Raw genomic sequence first — 22,135 nt, 5'->3', positions numbered from 1 at the left:
GCATAAAAGTGACCGATTCCTATTTCATTTTCAAATATTTTATACTACGAGATCCAAAAAAAAACTTTCGTTTATTATATGACTATGTACTTTTCGAAAACAAGCAAAAGTTGAGTTTAAAATTTTTCAACAATACAGTAGAGGCGCGTTAATCCGGACATGGCTTAATCCGGATGCCACTGTAATCCGGAGAGGGTTAAAAAACTCAAAATTTCTATTATGTCCTTTGTAATCCAGACCAAAATTCTCTATCCGTATTCTCTAATCCGGATCACATGTTTATTATTCACTACATTCGCTTTTATGCTTTATTGGTTTAAGTTTTTTTTGTTTTTTTGGAACATGTGTATTATTTGTTATAATAAACAAACAGAGATTTATAAATATTTTTTTATAATACATAGTTCCGATATGTCTTTGGTAATCCGGATTTCCTTATATTCCGGATAGGGGCCGGTTTTAATGTATCCGGATTAGCGGACCTCTACTGTATTTGTTTCAGCGGCCTCTTAGCTACCCCTTAATAACAGTCTGCTTCAAAATTCTGAAATACTATGTACTATCTGTTGTGCAGTAATTCTTAGCTTCGAAAATGTTGCGTTGAATCGAAATGGATATACAGTCGAACTTCCATAACTCGAACTTCTTTAACTCGAATTTTCTCTAACTCGAACTAAATGGGTTGGCAGTAGCATTACAGAGACAGATAGCAGAGAGTAATTAACATATAAATTTCCTTCCGCAACTCGAACTTCCATAACTCGAACGAAAATACATAATTATGACTTCTATAACTCGAAGTAATGTGCTTTTCTCTCATTCTACAACTCGCAGTATCCTGGCCTACAACTCCAAGGCCTGGATGACTGGCCAAATTTTTGAAGAATGGGTTCTAAATTTGGATAAGCGCTTTCAAAGTACTGGCCGAAAAATTTTATTGTTTATTGATAATTGCCCAGCACATCCAAAAGACGTACAAAGCAAACTGAAAGCCATTGAACTGGCATTTTTTCCACCGAATATGACCTCTAAATTACAGCCGCTGGATCAGGGAGTAATTCAAAACTTGAAAGTTTTTTATCGTACCAGAATAGTAAAAGAAGCACTAAAGCGTATAGAGGCAAACGAAAAACAAGATATTACACTTATGGATTGCATCAATCATGTAACAAAAGCTTGGGATATTGACGTCAAAAATCAAACCATAGCGAATTGCTTCAAAAAAGCTGGATTTGGTCAATACTCTGAATGGGAAGAGGAAGATGACATACCTCTGAGTTTTTTAAGTACTACTGATGAATATCAAAATGTAATTGAAGCTGATTACGAAGCATGGTTAAAAGCAAACAAAATAACTTGCAGTGCTACTCTTCAGGATTATATTGCAGTAGATAATGACCTTTGCACAACTGGCTTTCCTACAGATGCTGATATTGTTGAGAATTACTGCCCTGAATTAGATGATCGAATATTAAGCGGAACGGAGAGTGACGGCGAGGGATCGGTAGAAGAAACTATTCACCAGCCTCCAAATGCTTTCCGAACATTGGGTTTGTATTTGCAAACAAATGACACTACAACTGATGAGCACTATACGGCTTTAAACAAATTAGAGTCATTTTTTACTGAAAATACAAAAAAAAAGAAAATTTTCAGTCACTAATTTCTGAATACTTCACTTCACTGTAACTTATTACAGTTTTCTGTAATGTGTGTTTTAAACAAAAAATACATATTCATCATTTAATATACTCTAAAGTAGCAATTGAGTTTTTTTTTTAACAAAAATTTTTTTCTATAACTCGAAGTCTCCGTAAGTCGAAGTTTTTTTGGGATAATAGTGATTCGAGTTATGTAAGTTAGACTGTATTTAAAGTATTTTGTGAAGTAATACGTTACATCTGTTATTAAAATTTTCGGCTAGACTTTTATAATAAACTTTAGACGACTTCAACTCAAACACTACTTGATATACCAATTTAAAATTTTAGTTTGTTATTTTTAAAACTATAACCTCTTGAAGTAGGTATGTAATAATCATGGAAATAATCATGTTTCTCTTAAATTCAAAACATCTGCTGGATTCTAATCTTTTATTAAAATTTTCGAAAAAAATCGCTGAATTTGTCAGAAATTCTCAAATATTATATTATTTGTGGAAGACCAAAGTTAAGCAGGTTCACAAAGTGAACCTAATTGCGGTAGGAATTAAAATTCTCAGGAACACCTTTGTTCTGATTTAAAGTTCTTCTTTATCAATGTCTTCTAAATATTTAAGACCTTTAAAAGCACAAAGAATGTTGACTAAATGGGTTTATCTGGTGATTTCTGCGAAGTAACACCCATCATTGTGGGTTCAATGTCATTCAATGCTATTAACCGGCTAATTTGTAGACACTAAAACTGGAAGTAATTATTTAAACTCGCTTTAAAGAGTATAAAGTATTTTCTAATATGAATAAAACGTGGTCTCTAAGAGTTTAAAAAAGCATCTAAGGACTCATTAGTCGATCTAATAACAATCCCAGACTTTCTAGACAAAGAGCTTATAAAAAAGGGCTTACCTTCATACAATGTTATAATAGCTGTCCTTTATTAGCCAAACCTTGGAATGTAGCAAATTGAATTAACAACTGGTATAAATCATAATAACCGATATAATTACGAGCAGCATATAAATACATCCCATAGAGGAGTAGAAACGGTTAATACAATGTTGGTGAAAGCAATCCATACACGTCTGACAGTACAATTTTTCTCCATATAATATTTGTTTTAAAACCGTTGCCGGACTGACGTATAGAACGACTTGGCGCATTTAACGTCGAGATCTTAAATTGAAAGCATAAAAAGTACAGCTTGTGCAAGAACTAATTTCTGGCAAATAGGATATGTAAACAAAAATTGCCGCATTTGGGACAAAGAGCAATCTGAATAGAACACGTGTCTGGTGTGGTTTGTGGGTCGGTGGAGTCGTCAGCCCATATTGGTTCAATAATGCCGGTGAGAACGTAACCGTCAATGGCGATCGTTATCGCGCCAAGATAACCGACTATTTGATCGTTTCAGCAAGACGGCACCACTTCCCACACATCTCATCAATCAATAGATCAATGGATTTACTGAGAGAACCCTTCGGTGAGCAGATAACTTCACGTTTTGGGCCGGTCGATTGGTCACACCGTTAGACTTTTCCTATGCGGACAATGCCGTTTCGATTTAGGCCTTGAAGTTAAACATCACCTGTGTCATTCGCCAGTTACCAGATGAAATAGGCGAATGAGTCATCGAAAATTGGACTCAACGGATGGACCATCTCAGACGTAAGTTCGAAGTTTCTGTGTTTTTTTTTTTCTTTAAAAAAGTAGGAAACCTCGAAAGGATCACTCTTTATTATAGTTTAAATTTTTATTATTAAAATTTTATTTCCAGGTATTAGACCAAACAATTTTTTTTCGAGAGAGAGAGTAGATTAGTTATTTCTATGTCTTTCGTAGTTATCCTGCAAAATCGAAATATTTTACTAATCAAAATATTGGACTTTGAAGTTCGAAATTACGGCAATTGAAAACAGTGTTATTAATCATAGTAAATAGTTACCAGAAAATGAAAAAGATGCTCAAAAACTACTCTCTTCTCTTATTTCAATGGTTAAATACATTTTTTAATCAAATTTTTGGGACTTCGAATTTGTAAGACTGTTTCCAATTGGAATAGAGTCGGATTTCGAAAGTTTCTGTAATGCTAAGTTTGACCCAGAAAAGTTTTACGCTATTGAAGTAAGAGGGAGATATAGATGATGTCTATATTATTACTTTTTCGAACTTACATCTTATAGCGTAACTAATAAAAATTTTTTTCAATAAACTCAATATTGAAATTCTATGTCAGCAATTTCGATCTTGGATGTTAATTTCGAAAAACGGACAAATTATTTTTTGCCTTCCTATAACTCATTGTGTCGAAAAATTTGGTTTGGTCCACAGTCGAGTGTTATTCAGTGTAATGAGTTATTTTTGTTCAAGTCTTTTCAGCGTAGAGGAAAAAAATAAGAATTCTCTTTATAAAAAAATTAGTTACATTCCCAGTATTAATTTGCTAAGACATTTCAAATTTTATTTCAAACATTTCCATCAACTGCATTTTTCACTCAATTGCATAATTATTTGTGACATTATTGTATCAAAATAATTGTATTGGAAATTTTCCCCACACAAAATGGTACCCAAATCTCCATTGTCATACTACACATTAACATTTCGGTTCACATAAAAGCGCTTTGCTATTTCCTACTCCAAATCGCCAGAACGCTGCACTAAAACGCTGCTTTGGGATTTTTATTATATTGAATTTGCTCTCTCACACTCTCGCCAGTGCTCTAACTGTGCGCCGATACTCATTTAACCCACTTATAGAAATAATGAATTTTACATATTAAATATTTAACAGAGTTGGAAAAGTTCTATCGCATTAGTACACCAATACAGTGCCAGCGCATGCACCACCGCTTCATCTTTTTCTTCTACCAAGCCACACACACACATACTCGCAAATGTTTTTTATACCCGTATATGCGCCTATAGTTATACAACAGAAATTTTGTATAGGTCATACTACTCTATCGCTGCTCTAATACTCAAGCCGAACGCTTATGTAGTTCGCTCTTTCTTCGATACTCGTTGGACCATTCGTGTGTTAGGTGCCTCAATTCTCTTTCTCTATATATTGAAAACAATCAATAAAAAGCATTTTCATATTTTCTACTATTTTTAGCAATTTCTACACAGCTTTATCGCTTTCTCTTATATCACGGTACAAGTGTACGTGTGTCTTCTTTCGCCGCACATGCGCACGCTCTCATTTCAACACTGGCAAATGCAAGCTGTGAACATGTATTGGAATTCGTCTCAGCGCCTATGTTGTGGCTTGAGGGACTGCACCCACAGCAGTATTGTAGTACTGAGTAACGGTTAAGTGTTTGCCATACCGATTTTATTTCCAATTACAGCAGTTCTTAGTTCAGTATTGAAAGAGTGCAAGAGTTAGCGCATGGAACGCTCTGCAATGTTGTCTCTCAGAGCACTTTTATTGATATGTGTAAAATTTGACACAAAAGCGTACATATGGGAAATTTTACGATTATACAGTGGAGTTTAGTAATAGATTCGACATTTGTTTCAGGAAGTAATTTGCATATTTCTTTTCCAAACAAAACGTAAATTTGAAGTTTCACATTTCAATGTTTTATATGTGTGTGATGTGTATATATAGAGAGAGAAATTACTATATTTTTGGAGCTTAAATATTAGCTGTTTCTATAACATCTCTTCTTGTCAAATCGGGAGTTCCATAAAATTAAGAAAAAAATGTTTATAAATAACGCTTTAGTTCCGCTTGCTCGGAATTTAAACTCAAAATTTTTGAATTGTTTAATTGTATGTCTTTAGTTGGAATAGTTCAGTTTTTATACTCTCGCAACAAAGTTGCTAAGGAGAGTATTATAGTTTTGTTCACATAACGGTTGTTTTTAAGTCCTAAAACTAAAAGAGTCAGATATAGGGTTATATATACCAAAGTGATCGGGGTGACGAGTAGAGTTGAAATCCGGATGTCTGTCTGTCCGTCCGTCCGTCTGTCCGTCCGTCCGTCTGTCCGTCCGTGCAAGCTGTAACTTGAGTAAAAATTGAGATATCATGATGAAACCTGGTACACGTATTTCTTGGTTCCATAAGAAGGTTAAGTTCGAAGATGGGCAAAATCGGCCTACTGCCACGCCCACAAAATGGCGGAAACCGAAAACCTATAAACGGTCATAACTAAGCCATAAATAAAGATATTAAAGTGAAATTTGGCACAAAGGATCGCATTAGGGTGGGGCATATTTGGACGTAATTTTTTTGAAAAGTGGGCGTGGCCCCGCCCCCTTCTAAGTTGTTTATACATATCTCGGAAACTACTACAGCTATGTCAACCAAATTCTATAGGGTCTTTTCCTTCAAGCATTTCCATATACAGTTCAAAAATGGAAGAAATCGGATAATAACCACGCCCACCTCCCATACAAAGGTTATGTTGAAAATCACTAAAAGTGCCTCAACCGACTAACAAAAAACGTCAGAAACACTAAATTTTACGGAAGAAATGGCAGAAAGAAGCTGCACCCAGGCTTTTTTTTAAAAATTTAAAATGGGCGTGGCGTCGCCCACTTATGGACCAAAAACCATATCTCGGGAACTACTCAACCGATTTCAATTAAATTCGGTATGTTATAGTTTCTTAACACCCTGATGATATGTGCAAAATATGGGTGAAATCGGTTAACAACCACGCCTTCTTCCAATATAACGCTATTTTGAATTCCATCTGATGCCTTCTCTGTATAATACGAGTATAAACATTAGGAACCAATGATGATAGCGGAATAAAACTTTACACAAATACGGTATTTGAAAAATATGTATGTAAATGACTGATAATGAAATCTAGATTATCACTTTATCGTGCGAGAGTATAAAATGTTCGGTGACACCCGAACTTAGCCCTTCCTTACTTGTTTTGGATGAATTTTTTGTACAAATGAGTTCTTTTTTAATGTTTTTTTTGCCTATCGTCTTTCAGATACTTAACAACCTGAAAGTTGGTTCGTTCAGTATAATATTTTTCACGAACTTCTTCGGACACACCAGATTTGAATATACTTATACTGAAAGATAAAAGCCCATTCAGCGAACAAGTGTCATAGAAACGCGCCCTTTAATGTGATATTAACCCTTGAGAAAATATTTTTTATTGGGACAATAAACAAAAAAGTACCCAGAGATTGTAAATAAAACACTAAATATTTAATTATTCATCAATATTTATTTTGTCGCCTTCAAAGTAATCCCCACCAGATGTAGTATATTTATGCCAACGATTTTTCAAGCAGTTTCCATAAGCACTTTTTGGGATAGCTTTCAGCACCTTCACCGAATTTTTTTTTATCTCCTGGATCGACTAAAAATGGGTCCCAAGGAGCGGCAATTTCAGTTTGTAGAACAAGAAAAAATCACACGGAGACAAATCTGATGAATACGGTGGTTGATGGTAATCATTACGTTATTGGACCAAATAGATCTGTTTACGGTACTCTTTTTGAAAAAAATTCATCTTTATCGGGACGAGTCGAGCAAGAATGCGTTTCATACCGAAAACTATTTCAACGGACTCGCGGGAGATCTCGAGCCTTCTTGCCACCTCTCTAACTCTTGCCTGACGATTTTCAAGAACCATATCCTTCACCTGTTTAATACTTTCATTGGTAGAAAAAATCGAAAGTCGTCCAGAACGATCAATGATCTCTCGACGTCATTGAAGGCTTTATACTACTCGCAGGATTGTGGTTTTGATAAAACTGAATCCCCGTAAGCCATTTACAACATTCGCAAGGTTTTTGCTTACGAAATTTGGTTATAGACGAGTTTATAACATCGCGCTAGTGTAGCATGGTCCTTCGCCACCTGGTCTTTCCAACGGAGTGGACATCTTCCTCTTCCTCTGCTTTCCCCGGCGGATACTGCATCGAATACTTTCAGAGCTGGAATGCTTTCGACCATTCGGGCGACATGACCTAGTGAACGTAGCCGCTGTCTCTTAATTTGCTGAACTATGTCAATGTCGTCGTATATCTCGCAAAGCTCAATCATCGAATGCGATTCTCGCAATTGTCAATGCGCAAAGGACCATTCTCTCAAAAACTCGTATCGTCGACTCATCAGATGTTGTCACTGTCCATACCTCTGCACCATATAGCAAGGCGGGGATGATGAGTGACATGTAGAATTTAGTCTTTGTTCGTTGAGAGGGTCATCACTTCTCAACTATCTACTCAGTCCTGTTGGCAAGAGTTATTCTGCCTTCGATTTCTATACTGATGTTGTTGTTGGTGTTAATGCTGGTTCAAAGTTTGACGGAAATATCTACAACTTGAAAGTTATGACTCTCAACAGTGCCGTGGAAGCCAAGTTGCGAATGCGACAATTGTTTGTTTGCTGACAGGGGTCCTGTCCTCGTTCCTTACTAGACCCATTGCTTCGCTTTCTTATCCATTCTTGAGAAAGCAGAATTAACGGCGCGGTTGTTATGACCAATGATGTCGATGTTATCGGCTCACGCCAGCAGCTGTACATTCTTATAAAAGATTGTACCTTTTCGATTCAGCTCTGCGGCTCAAGTTATTTTCTCTAGAGGTTGATCGAAGAAATAGCAAGATAGAGAGTCGCCAGTTGCCTGAAACCTCTTTTGGTATCGAACGGTTCTCAGACATCCTTCCTGTTCCTGACGGAGATTATGGTATTGCTCAAAGTCAGTTTACACAGGCGTATTAGTTTTGCGAGGATATCAAATTTAGACATAGTGGCATAAAGTCAGCTTCTTTTCGTGCTGTCAAAAGCAGCCTTGAAATCAACGAAGAGGTGATGTGTGTCGATCCAAGCTAGGCCGAAAGTCAAACTGATAAGGTCCAAGGTATCGTCATCGATTGGGGAATCGGGTTCATCATCTCCTGGTGTTATGCTTTCACTGTCATTCGGTAGGCTGGAGAAGTGTTTCCTCCATAATTTTAGTCTGCTCTGGGTGTCAGTCATTATATTACCTCTGGGGGTTTTACAAGAGTATGCTTTGGTCTTGATATCTTCTGTCTGTAAGTAAAATTTCGATTAACCAGAATGTGATCGGTGTGTGTGTGTGTCCCACGATCTCATAGACCGAATTGCCATCTGCGAATCGTTAACCATAAACGGTTGTGGTCAATACGCGATAAACCGGCGCAAAGGGTGGCCAATCCAGGACTGACGTTTTAGTTAGGAAGATCTTACTATGTGTTAGGTGTGATTAACAGGGATTTGTTATGAGCTTGTGAAAATCGACTACCCAGTTTTTTGTCAATAGGACCGAGGGCTTCAGTGAGAGTGGCGTAATGAAGTTAATTTCAAACTGGCAAAATTTTATCGTACAAAAGGGTGTATTTTTCCTAAATCGGTAGTCTTAACTACGCCAAATAAAAACTTCAATTTAATCTAAGAATAATAATTATCTTAATTTTGCTAGAACTTCAAGTATCTACGAAAAAAAACGTGATAAAGTCTATAAACAGATTTATGCTGCACAGAAAATTCAAAATTTCTTTTATATGTATAAGATCTCTCACAACGCTTTTAGGGAAAGCTTTTCTACAGTTATTTTGAAATAACTGCTTTACGACTCAATCATCTATTAACACAAGCTTTCAAATAGAACACCACCCAACAGTTTATATACCAACTAGCACATTTCTCGATTTGAAATTTGCCACCACAGTCTGCACTAGTTGAAAGCTTTATACATATAAGAGCTTTTGTTTCACAAACAATCTATTACATTACTCACTCTCTGCTGCGTCGTTGCTTTTTAGCACATTTCTGGCGACTTTTTCCAGCCGAAGCACGGCGTAAAGCAGCGCAACGATAATATAGAGCGTTCGGTGCCGTTTGCCATAGCTCAGAGCAAGCGTACGATAAGTCGTTTCGGTCAGTTGCAGCGAAGACACTATCATTGGCGTTTTAACTGTGAACGGTAGCTCCTCGACTCGTCGTATAGTGCGGATTAAATATACAACAGAAAGCAGTAAAGGCTTCTGCAAAATACATACATATACTATAATCAGTGTGTGTGTGTGTGTGGGTGCGTGTGAATACAGATCTTTCAAAAACATTTTTAGTGAAAATGTGCAGTTTTTTTTTTACGAAAAAAGTAAAAACTTTGTGAAAATTTTCATAAAAGTGGACTTGCTGGATATTATATGCTCGGTCTTCGGCTCTCGCTTTTTCTCTTTCGCACTAGTATAATGCGCGCCTGGCGCTATATCGTGAAAATTACATAAAGCCTGGTGAAAAATCGAACGTGAAAAAGCCAAACTGTGAAGGATTTTCTGATTGAAGAGGGACTTTTTGACATTGCTTGAAAGACATGAAAAAGTTTTGCATAAAATAATAATTTTTTTATTGAAAAAAGTGGTAAAAACTTGGTTTCGTGTGATTTTTGAAAAGTGTGTGTATTTGTATGCTTTATATAAATGTGTGCGTGCGAGTAAAAAATGTGCCAAAGGAATTTGATATCCTGGTCACTTTTCAAATACATACACGAATTCGATTTTTCGACAAGTTATGCAGCTATTTTCTAAAGTAAAACGTTTTTTATGAAAGAAAAACTTTTAAATAATCTGTGTGTAGTCTAAAATTCGCATGGAAACTAAAAAGGACTTTCAAGGACAGCCATGAAAAAAATATATGTGTTATATCACACTATGCTGGGCGATAGAGAGATGAAAATTCATGTTACAGCTTTTAAATTTTCAAAAGTTCGATAAAAAAAAACAAAAATTATGTAACGGTGTGGCTGCAGTGAGGTTTTGGCAAAATTATAACTATAATATTTTCTTCCTTTGCTGAAAAATTCAACTTAATAAAAACGTTATGCCGATTTGGTAATAGTTTCGTCGAGACCAGGCGCCTCAGCGTCAGCACGAATATCCTGCTATAGTACGAGAGATAGAGAGAGAGCACGTCAACACGAGTAGGAAAGCGAGCGAGCGCACGACAACAAACGAAGCAGTTTGTCTTATTTAACTATGAGTAAAGAGTGTCATGGAACACTCAAGTGACTGCTCCTACTAGCCAACAATTGCCGAGCACCTAGCAAGGATAATACATAATTTCGCTACAGCTCTAGTGACACGCATTCTGTGTCTGTGTCTACGCGCCTCCAAGTGTTACTACTCCAACGCGTGCACCTCCATTTATATATGTATATTAATATATGTTTATGTGTGTGCTTTTGTTTGCGTATATGTGTTAGCTAACGAATTGTTGCCGCCAGGCTATGTTAGGCTTCGTATTCTTTTCGGGCGGTCGCGTGCTTCAAGTCTATTGCTGGCTATATTCGCTTCATTGCGCGATTTTGCCTGTGAAGCCGTTAACGTAAACCGTTAGCCGATTTTCGGTAGCAACACTACATAACGGTTGACGAACGTATGAAATTCGGATTTTCGTTTTAACGAATTTTCACTTACTCACATGCTTGGTCATCGCTAGGTGCGCTCATTTTACGTACATATCCTCGTACATATGTATGTATATATATTTGTATGTGTAACTATGCAAAGTTAGCCAGTTTTTCCAGCTTTCTCTTCGTCGTTGTTGGTCTGATATGCCGCGCCTCCTTCCTGCTTTTTCCATGCATGGCGTTTCATGCGTTTCCGTGCTGGCCTGCAGCTTTCTTGCCGCCATCACAAGAACGTGTCCGTTTTGAAAATCTCTAATCTCTTCGCTGCACTCCACCACACACTTGCCCAATCGTAAGCCTTCAGTGAAATATGAGCACAAAAGTTTTTTCGCTCATTTTTATTTCGCAACTTTTTTAATCTGTTCTTTTGTCTTTAATTTATTTTCGCTGTCATTGATATTGCCATACCCTGTCACATGCCAACCGTGCTGTTTTCAAGTACCGTTATGTTGCTTAAAGCCATCATTATACTTGTCATCATTGCATTGTGCGGTGATATTGCGGCGATGGTGTATTCTTGATACTTTCAACAGCCGCGAATGGCGATTATTAATTTTCTGTAGTCCTATTGTGCGCTATTATACAATTTTCATTTGCAAGTGCTGTCATCTTAATAAATACTCAGCGGAGAAAATGTTTCATAATATGAGAAAAATGTTATATACATATGTTTAGCAATATATAGACTTTATATATGTGACCTGGTCTACGAAAAGGGAGCTAACGTGCGAAAACTAGTTTTCTGGGAAAAGCGGTTAAAAATAATCGTCAGTTTCTCGTTATCTCATTAATTTTTCTTCTTTTTTTTGACACCTAAGCCCCCTTTCCGTAGACCAGGTCACATATACATTTCTGTATATTTAAATATTTCTGTTTCTGATCACTACATTTATTTCATTCAATTCACGTTTAATTTATCGAATATAATTATTCAGAATTTTTTATTCCAAAACGAAAATAAGCAGAAACGTCAACTTCGGCTGCACTGAAGCAATAATACCCTTCATAGATATATTTCTAATTGCATAAAACGATATAAAAAATATTTATTTTAATGCTTCAGTTTATATGACAGCCATAAGCTATATTGTTGCGGTTTGAGCTATATATTCAGAGATTGTAGCGAGACCTTGGACAACAATAATTGCCAAATTATGTGCAAATATCTTGACAAATAAAAAGTTCTCCATATAAGGACTTAATTTAAACAGCTCAGTTTGTATTGCAGCTGATATCGGCGATGCCGACAAATTTTTTATATATTATTATATTATACTATATCCGTCTGGTTATTACAAACTTAGTTGAATACTAAAAATACCCCTGAAGTTTATAACGCATTTTTTCTTCACTTTTATTTTAACACCCTTTAAATACGTTTTATATAAGCTTGCCTTAACAAATACACGCAAGAAGGTGTTTTTAAAGTCTTTATTTAAATTCTGCAATCAATTTTTGCTTAGCATGCAATCAAGCGCAGAGGTGAAAAACCTGCTCTGCGTGACCTAGTCAGGGTATTAATGTAAGCAATGAAAGTAGAATAAAATGCAAATCAGCTATTTACCTTAGTGAATGTTTATTGACCTAAATCAATATAAAATGAGGGTTGATTGTTGTAAAAAAATTAGAGAAAACAACGATGTTTTATTTATTAAAACTTTATTACTTAAACTTTTTGCAGGAATATAATTGAAAATCCGAATCTTTTTGAAAAGCCTTCCTACACAAACTACTTACTACAATACGAAAGTTTAACAAAAAAAAACAAAACAGAATATACGAAAGTTTAACAAAAAAAACAGAAAGTTTAGAATCTTTTTAAGCGTCCTTAACAATAGTCATTTCTACGAGCTGGCTTAATCTATGATCTAGTTTCTTAATTTAGTGCTGCACCCATGAATGAAGCAGCTACTACAATGTGTACCCCCACAAATTTACTCAGCACTCATATGGTCTATGATATTACCAACCGATTTGGTAGTCTTTTTTATAAAATTTTTGTTCTGTTTTTTCTTCAGCTACTAGCAAAGATACCCTGTCTGGTTTTGACTATAAGATCCTCTGCGAGATCAATAATAGACATTTGGTCAAAATAACTCTAGAACTAGATAAGATGCTTGAACTTTTAGAACAAATGAAAAAATATATAGTCTTTGTTCAATTTATGAGCAAAATAATTTATGCAATTTTTTTTGTGATCTTAAACCAGGAGATATTCTTCTCTATTAAAATGTAATTATTTTTGTTTAGTGATTTTTAAATATTCATTTCATAAGACCTATATCCTCACTTACAATGCAAATAACGTAACATCACTTTTCATAAGTTTACAATGAAAACTACTCATTACACTACATTGAAACAAAATTTGAGATTTGGTTATAGTTATATTGGTTATACCTGACAGCTACGTACAAGTATGTATGTATATAATATATGTATAATATGACGTAGGGAATCGTAAGCAATAAAAAACTATTTTTTTTGATGATACGCTGTTTTGCATTTTAGTTGACGATATACTTATAGCAAATCCCTTAACATAACATATTAACAAGGCTGTCTCTTTGAATAGGTTTTTTGAGTTTCATATTTCTTCCTTTATCACCGAACAATCTTTAAATCTAAAATATCTGACCTAATCTACCTTTACATAACCACGATCATTTGGGAAATAACAGGACTATAATTTTACTTTCAACAAATGTTGGTTTATGGTTCATATTTAGTTGCCATATATGTGATTCTCTGCTTATTCGATTGACTGCCTCAAAAATCTAGTCGATTTGGGTCAATGTTTACGATCGTATTTGCACTTTCGACTTCGTTCGAAAAGCAAATTATTGCATTTAGTGACCCATTGCCGTTTGTGGCATGTTTCTTGAAGTTATCCTGCAAGTAAAGCCCCTAAGTAGTTATGCAAGGGCGGAGCGGGTGTCAGGAATAAATAAAAAAAATATTTTCCCCAATGAAAAAACGATGTCACAAGAAATAGTTGTTGTAGCTAATAATTATTTATAATCACGACCCCAGCCATATCGAGTGGCGGTTAGGCAATGTACCTACTCAGCTGCTGTTATACTATATGTACATATATGTATGTATAGGCTCAATATGTCAGTTGCCTACTACTGTGGGCAAAAGATCGGCAAATCTTTACTTTTGCACCACGATAATTCACCGTCGCATATTGCATTGATTCTTCGTGAGTTTTTATACAAAATTTCAACCAATATCGTGCCGCAACCAGCGGCTTTTGGCTAATCATCAAACTTAAACGACCGCTCCAGTGAAACCGTTTTGTGTCAGTGAAGACATTAAAAGTGAATAATTACGCGCATATAACAATATTTCCGAAATTAAGTTTAAAAACTATTTTGAGGATTGGAAAAAACGTCGCCACAAGCGTAATGGGGCCAAGGGAGATAACTTTGAGGGGAACGACATAGATTTTGAAGAATAAATCATGAATTTGAAAATCATGAACAAAGTCTTACTATTTTTTGCTCTTAGAAGCACTCTGCTGATGTTACATGTTGGCTCAACATGTCAGTTTTAGACCAAGTTGGTTTTGAATTTAATGCACACAGACATTGCTCTGAGTAGGTAGGTGGACTTTTGAAAACTTATAGACAGAGATAAATTAGAGAAGAATAAAATACACTTTAAGGGTTTTACATTTATTGTTTTCATAGAATTTTTACATACTTTGCAAAAAAAAATCTGAGGCTCTTTACGCCGATTATAAAACCAGAAAATAGGAACCAGGTCTGAAATTTGGGAATATAAATCTTTCAATCATTTTAGACGTTAAAAATTTGAGAAAACGGAGCATACGTTATCACATTTTTAATACTATATGTACACCAAGAATGGCTATATTGACTAGAAAATTTGTTGTAATATTTTTTTTATCCATTTTTTCAAATTTAATTTTGAATTTGTTTATTTATCTGTTGGGAATTTTCCTTAAATTTTGGAAAATTTTTTTTATTTTCACTTAAAATTTTTTCCTAATTTTCCACCAAAAAACAAACTTGGGAAATTGCATTTCATCACATGAGGAACCTTTGTATAAACTTTGAAGCGATTCGGAGAGGTGACCTAATCAAAAGTATAGCCAAAAAAAAAAAATTGTTAAGCTTTTCTTCACATAAATTATATAACAAAAATTGTTGGAACATCCTTCTTCTGCACTTTATTGAACCTAGGCACTTAAAAAAAAAACGTTTATATTTTCACCAATTTTTGCCGTGGTAACAGCAACAAAGATTTCAACATATGGCATACCAAAAATCATAACTCCTACTATAATTGGTCAACACAGGCAGTTTGAAGCTTACAATATTATGTACTTTATAAATCAGTACATTATAGCCTGCACAGATTTGACCATACCCATGCTATGTTGCTCGACTTGCTTCCAGTATTTGGTTTTCCAGTTTTCCACCATATTCATTTTTTCATATCCTTCGTCCTTCATTTTTCGCTCATATTAAGTGTGCACGGGCTTTCGTCTGATTTTTTAGTACACACACCTATCGCGTAAGCTCTTAGCCATCTTTACTCTCATTTTAGCCATTCTCAGCTTTTCCAACTAGTTGAAACTCTCTTTTTTAGTATTTTTTTTTTGTAATTTTTCCACATTTTAGTACTATTACCATTACCAGATTTTATCCTTTTGCATACATAGTTTAAACTCTCTTTTTTAGTACTTTTTTTTTTGTAATTTTTCCACATTTTAGCACTATTACCATTACCAGATTTTATCCTTTTGCATTGTTTTTGCTTAAGAAACGAGTGTTGTAGCTTTTGGTGATTCGTGTCGCTCTCATTGCTTTCGCCACATACGCCATTTCCGACAATTCGTGTATATATTGTATGACTCGTGACCATGCATGCTCTTTCTCGGTGTCTCATCGTGTATGACATTCGTTGTTGGTGTGGAAAAATTTTCAGCGTTTTCCTTTGCGGCCTCTTACACAGTGTGCACTGTTACATAATCGTAATTTCTGTGTGTGACTACAGCAGCAATAGCGGCAGGCATAAAGTCAGTCAGTTAGTCGGTTAGTAGTAGCAGTTATTTTATTGAGGGTAGCAAAGGTAGTGGCGCAGCAGCGACAGTAAAGTTTGTTGAAATTTTTTGAAAATAAAATTCTTTAGATTGTGAAAATAATTTGGTGTATACAAAACTTGCACAACGATATTTAATTTTATTGGCAAGAAAAAATAAATAAACTAACAATGGTTTGAGTTGTCCTTGTGGAACTCATGGTATATCCTATATATATAGCGGCAAGCGTATTAACGGTAATAAAATTGTGTGAGTACATGTGTACAAATGTGTCATCTGCTATGTGAGCGAAAATATTTAGAGTATTGAAATGTTATGTGATTCCTGGCGGCTTGTTCCCAAGTGTTTAGGACAAGTTCTGAAAACATATGTATGCATATTTTTCATTTATATAAGTTGGCAACCAAATTCTATTGAATAAAATTCAAAGCTGACTTTGAAACTCTCGAGTTCTGCCAAGGAATAAAATAAGCTTGCGCATAGAGTTGCCAAATTAAAAATAATATGTGTTCAGGAGAACACACTAACATAAAAAATAAAAATCTCTTCAAACGTTCTCAAAAATATGAAGTTAAAAATATTAGATAATTGTAATTGTCACATTTAAAAATTCACAGTTATGTAGTGTTTTGGGTATAATACTATCTTAATGTTATTAATGTAAATTATATGTTGCATAACTTTCATATGTAGTTTCGCAAGGCTATTAACTTTCTTGTGGTGTGTCTTTTTCAAAGAAGTCCAGCTTTTGCTTGGTGGAGCCATAATAGAGACTCACGATATTCTTTCATGTGTTTTTACTATAAATCTACAAATTTATAATTCTCTTTACTTCGATTGCGGTGGTCGACCAACTCTCACCATATTTGATAAATGTATATGTTTTCAAAACAAAATTCTATACTTTGAGCTAAAATATTACTAAGAAAAAATCTTAGAAGCTTTTTTGAAACCTTCAAGTTACCTAAATAGTAGATTAAGTAAATATTTTCTATAAATTTAAACTGCAGAAAGAATTAGTAGCTCTCTTATGAAATACTACTTTGCTGGAGAAACCTTAGAAGCTTTTTTGAAATTTCCACGAAACTTTGAATTATAAAATAAAATTTTCGTAAATTATCAGCAAGCATTATTATATAATAATATGATGTAGAAATCTTAATTTGAGCATAATTGGCGAGAAGCATTTATTCGGATTCGCTATTAGGTAATAAATGTTATTTTTTGAAAATTCTTGTCATATTGATTTTAAAAGAAGTAATACTTCACATTTTCCAGCCTGAAACATTTTTAGTTAAAAACGATGTAATATGATGAATACATAACTAGTATCCAACATGGTTTGCGACAAGAAATGCCGATATATTTAGTGAAAGCTTACAATACGTATGAAAGCGCTTGAAATGAATATGTGATAAAGAATGAAAGCTGATGTGGGTATTAACTTTAGAAGTAATTGTAAAAGAAAAGACTTTGATGGAAGCAAACTTTGTAACAAGAAAAGTCGAAACTTTGTGTAAACTCTCAAATCGAATGAAAGCTTTTGATAAGAGTATGTGATAAAGAATGAAATCTCATTGTAGTATTAAATTTAGAAGTTATTGTAAATCTATAAATTGGCAAAGACTTAACGAAAGCTAAAAAAACTTAAAAGCGCGTGGCTAACACATAGTGTGGGTGAAAGCTTCCAGCGCATGTGAATGAATCATTTGTATTTTGTGTTATGGAAAAATTAACAGTTACAAACCTTTACATAACAACATTACTATGAGCTGATGGTGGTACGCACAACTCAACTAACACAAAAACTTTCACTCCTATCCTCCTATAGGTGGCAACAGCATTGATATTCCAAATTGACGAATTGCAATAGCCAACTCGTAGTATCACAGTGAAAAATAATATTTAGAAAATATTCTAAGACGAACATACCAGTGAAAATAACCAAATAAAAAACAATAAAAATGTTTCGACCCAGTTGATTAAGAGATAAAAGAAAATTTCATAAAAAAATTTAAGATAAATTAAAATATTTCCGTAAAATAAGAAAAGTTAAAGCTAAAACCAATAAAAACAGGAAAACTATAAAACTGCTTGTTGTTATACGAAAAAACAAAATTACTAAGCAAAAAGTTAAATATTAAATAATCCTATAAAGAATTATTTTAATGACATAGCTAATAAACTTTAAATATTAGCAACAAAAATAGGCGACACAAAGAGCTAAAAATAAAATAAAAGTAAAATTTAAAAACATTTGCATACCACAAAAATAAGTGTATAAAGTTAAAAATAAAAAAACAAGAAACCCTCTCAACTGCTACACGAGTTCAGTCATCGAATCGACAAGACAGTTACAATACAATAAAAAAAAACAACAACAAAAGTCGAGCAACTACAGCAGTAAAAATTAAGAAACGCCGTAGCAGCAGCCGCAGAAAAAGCAGTAGAAAATCAACCAAAAGCAACAACTTCACTAAGAGCGCAGCCTAAAGAAAAAAAGCACAAGACAGCAAAAATGGCCGACAAGAAGATAGCAGAACAATACTATTCGCCACCGCCAAAGATGGGCAAATGGGAGGGTTTCAAAAAATTCATATGGAACAGTGAAACTAGCCAATGCCTTGGACGAACAGGAGGCAGTTGGGGTAAGTACCATTAAAAGGAGAACACATTTGATTGTGCTTTTTGAAAGGTTATTGGTGAGAGCATAAGAAAAGCGTAGAATAAAGTTTTTTTACGTAATCCTCTCAAAATTTGGTAGCTAATATGCAAGCGTGGAAGGGTTAGGCCAAAAGTGTTTGCGCAAATTTTGAAGAATTTTTGTGCATTTTATTTGGTGAACTTACGGTGTCTACACACTGTACATGCATATTAATATAATGCTTATTTAGCGGTAGTTATGTAAATCAATAATTCGTGTTATTTGTATGTATCAAAGTTTATAGATAAATTTTCTACATATAAAAGCAAAATAATTGCGATTTATTTTATATTTGTCCGGGTAAAATGTTTTATCTTCAAGATATTTTTGACAGTTTTGACGTTTTGCACACGCAACTGCCAGTTATGATTTACTTATAAAGCTTATTAAACTGTTAGGCGGCTTCAATTTGATTGATAACTGTCGAAACTATAACTTTACGCTCAATAAATTGCATTTATTGTTTACGATAAAAATTGTATGGTGGTTGTGTAATAATTATAATAAAAATATAAGTGTACCTACTTGTACTTGTAAATTGTCACCTTAAATGCAAAACAACGTAACATCAAAAAATGATTGATTGAGTTGTTTATTGCTTACATTATATGTAGCACAAAATTGTCAGCTTCCGCTGTCAGTTTTAACCAATATATAGCCATTTGATAACCAAAACTCAAATTTTTTTATAATAATGGTTTCTATTCTATCGTTTTGCCTTCGTCTGTAAACTTATGAATGAAGTCTCTTTCAACATAAAGGGCGAAGTATAGAAAATCGATTTCCAGCGCAAAAAATTTCGTTTGCTTTATAAAAGAATGTTTACGTTGAGTTATGGTATACTATATATAATATATATTTCTTTATAATATGCCAAGCGAAATATTTATAAAGCTACTTTCGTTAAGCTCAATAATGAAAGAAGAACCTATAATTTTGCTATTATTTATTATTTTTTCGAATAAATGTTTAATTCAATTAATGTTATGCTTGGTTTTAGTAAAAAAAAATAAATTATGCAAGTTTTCTCAAACATAATTTAAATAAGCCGAACGAAATAATTATAAAGCCACTTTGATTATGCATTATATTCTTAGTAATTAGAAGGAAAATTAAATGTTTAATATGATGTATGACTTCCATTGTTAGCAATAACTTCTTCCAATCGTCTGGGCATAGAATTAATTAAAAAATGGATAACGGTTTGTTCAATTGCTTTCCATTTTTCAACGATGACATTTCTTAGACATTTTACGTTATCAAATTGCCGTCCCTTTTCGAAAACCTTGGCTGATAACACGGACCAAAGGTTTTCAATAGGGCTTAGGTCGGGACTAATTGCAGGCCAATCGAGAAATTTAATATTCCGAGCCAGCAAGAGATCAACTGTTTTCTTAGAACGATGTATCGCTGCATTGTCTTGCTGGAAAATGAGTTCATTTCCAACAAATTCCTCTCCGAAATCAATAAGAACTTCATCCAGTAAATTAATGTAGCATTCCGAGTCCATTTTTGTTGTACAAAGCAAACTGGTGTTTTCCTTCTGTAAGTTATCCCAGCCCAAACCATGAGTGATCCGCCACCAAAATTTCGTCGTTTACATTTCTGCCTAGTAGACTCTATGGGCCTCCAACGTTTTTGGAGATCATCGGGGCCATCTAAATTGAATTTTTTTTCGTCAGTAAAAATAACGGTTTTCTACTCGTCGTCCCAAAAGCGATATTTTTCGGCGAAACGAAGCCTGGCCAATTTGTGTTTTTCGGTCATTGACGGTTTGGTGCATTTTTGTATCATAAATACAATCTAAGTTACATTTAAGTATTTGTTGTACTCGTCGTACTCCTATCTCCAAATTAACTTGCTGTTTTATTTGTCTGCACTTACATTTTCCTGCATGATAAGTCGTTTAATGCTACGTTTTTGCCTTTCGTACACTTTTGGAGGCCTCCCACTTTTCTTATTTTTTCCATAATTGGTCCCTAATTTTAAAAAATTTCTTACAATATCCTTCGACCTATTTAAACGCCTTGAAATGTCTCGATTTGACATACCCTCTTCATGATATGCCATAATTTTTCCTTTCTCTTCTTCCGTCAAAGCTTTTCCTCGAGGCATTCTTTACGATTTCGAGAAAAATTAAAAAAATTTATGAAATTAAATAGCTAATTAAATTACTTATGCAATAATAATTAATAAGTCACTTGTAGTCTTATTTGTCACAACTAAAATAACAATGGAATCAAATAAGCGCCCTCTGGCTTTACCGCCTATTCACCGCCTACTGTGATTAAAATATTTAATGATTATGAAATAATTCAAACGTCATGCCGTAAATTTAAAATACAGAATCTGCCAAATATGAAATTTGACGGTGGCTTTATAAATATTTCGCTGGAAAAACTTAATCCACTCATTTAAGGGGTTATATACAGTTAGAAGGAGAAGAAAAAGTGAATTTCCCAGAATTTTTTGGAGGAAACTTTTAAATTTATTGTTCCAAATTTTGTACACATATTATGGTATCTTTAAATTGTATTTAAGTACTTAGCATTAGTAAAAATATTTATTTGGAAAGGAACTACAGCTGATCTCCGCAAGCTCCTCTCAAAAAAGACGCTTTGCACTATATCTCTGAACTGAATCTTCTGAAATTAAAAAACCAAACAGATTTCTTTAAAATAATGTTAAATCTAGTAATTAATTGCAGGAATAAACAAAATATCACTTTGGTCTAAAAGTCAGTCAGAAACTTGCTAGAATTTTACGGCGCAAATTAATAATTGAGTTTGGTTATCGAGAAAGAACTTTTCGAAAATGGTATTCTGCAGCGGAGAGGAGATTTTAAATTAATTTGGTACATTTTATGTAGAAGTAGTGTGTAGTGGAACCAATGCAAGACTGATGAAAATTATTATCAATATTTTATTTTCTAAATTTACGATCTGCCGACCTTCATTAAAACGCCATTGGTCATGCACTACTAACAACTTGAAAAGCTTTACGGTAAATAGCAATTTCGAACAATAAACTTTGCATTTTACTAGTAATTTTGCAAAAATAAAAATTGCCAATACTAAAGTGAAATAAATTGCAAAATTGCATGTGAATCATGATAACTTTATTTATTTCACACGACAATTCTGGCGCCACAAGCGTAGAGACAATGCTCGAAAACAATATTGCGGGCAGTTTTAGTGAACAGATAGTTAAAGTTGAAGATAAATCTATGAATGAAATTGTTTCACGTCGGCTATAAATAACTTTCTCACTTCAGTATT

At 34.1% G+C, this 22,135-nt stretch overlaps 2 protein-coding genes across 4 annotated transcripts in view; both read left to right on the top strand.

The window, feature by feature from the left end:
• Nucleotides 1–1,021: 1,021 nt before the first annotated feature.
• LOC120768798 lies at nucleotides 1,022–1,663 on the top strand. Its single transcript, XM_040095554.1, has one exon. The coding sequence runs from the start codon at nucleotides 1,022–1,024 to the stop codon at nucleotides 1,661–1,663; it is 642 nt and encodes a 213-aa protein (XP_039951488.1).
• A 7,879-nt stretch (nucleotides 1,664–9,542) lies between these two features.
• Nucleotides 9,543–22,135, top strand: part of LOC120768037 (sodium/potassium-transporting ATPase subunit beta-2) — a 110,224-nt gene continuing 97,631 nt past the window's right edge. Inside the window, exons 1-2 of one of the 3 annotated variants that reach the window (XM_040094536.1) lie at nucleotides 9,543–9,642; nucleotides 18,331–18,801. In XM_040094536.1, the coding sequence (XP_039950470.1) occupies nucleotides 18,672–18,801 (130 nt within the window). In that variant the 5' untranslated portion in view covers nucleotides 9,543–9,642; nucleotides 18,331–18,671. Of the gene's footprint in view, nucleotides 9,643–18,225; nucleotides 18,802–22,135 lie in introns of those variants that run through there. The other 2 variants (XM_040094537.1, XM_040094538.1) reach the window with 2 other exon arrangements.

Source organism: Bactrocera tryoni, chromosome 2, assembly GCF_016617805.1.
Source record: "Bactrocera tryoni isolate S06 chromosome 2, CSIRO_BtryS06_freeze2, whole genome shotgun sequence".
Classification (NCBI taxonomy): domain Eukaryota; kingdom Metazoa; phylum Arthropoda; class Insecta; order Diptera; family Tephritidae; genus Bactrocera; species Bactrocera tryoni.
Note: the sequence above shows the minus strand (reverse complement) of the source record. Positions and strands in the feature narration are given on the sequence as shown.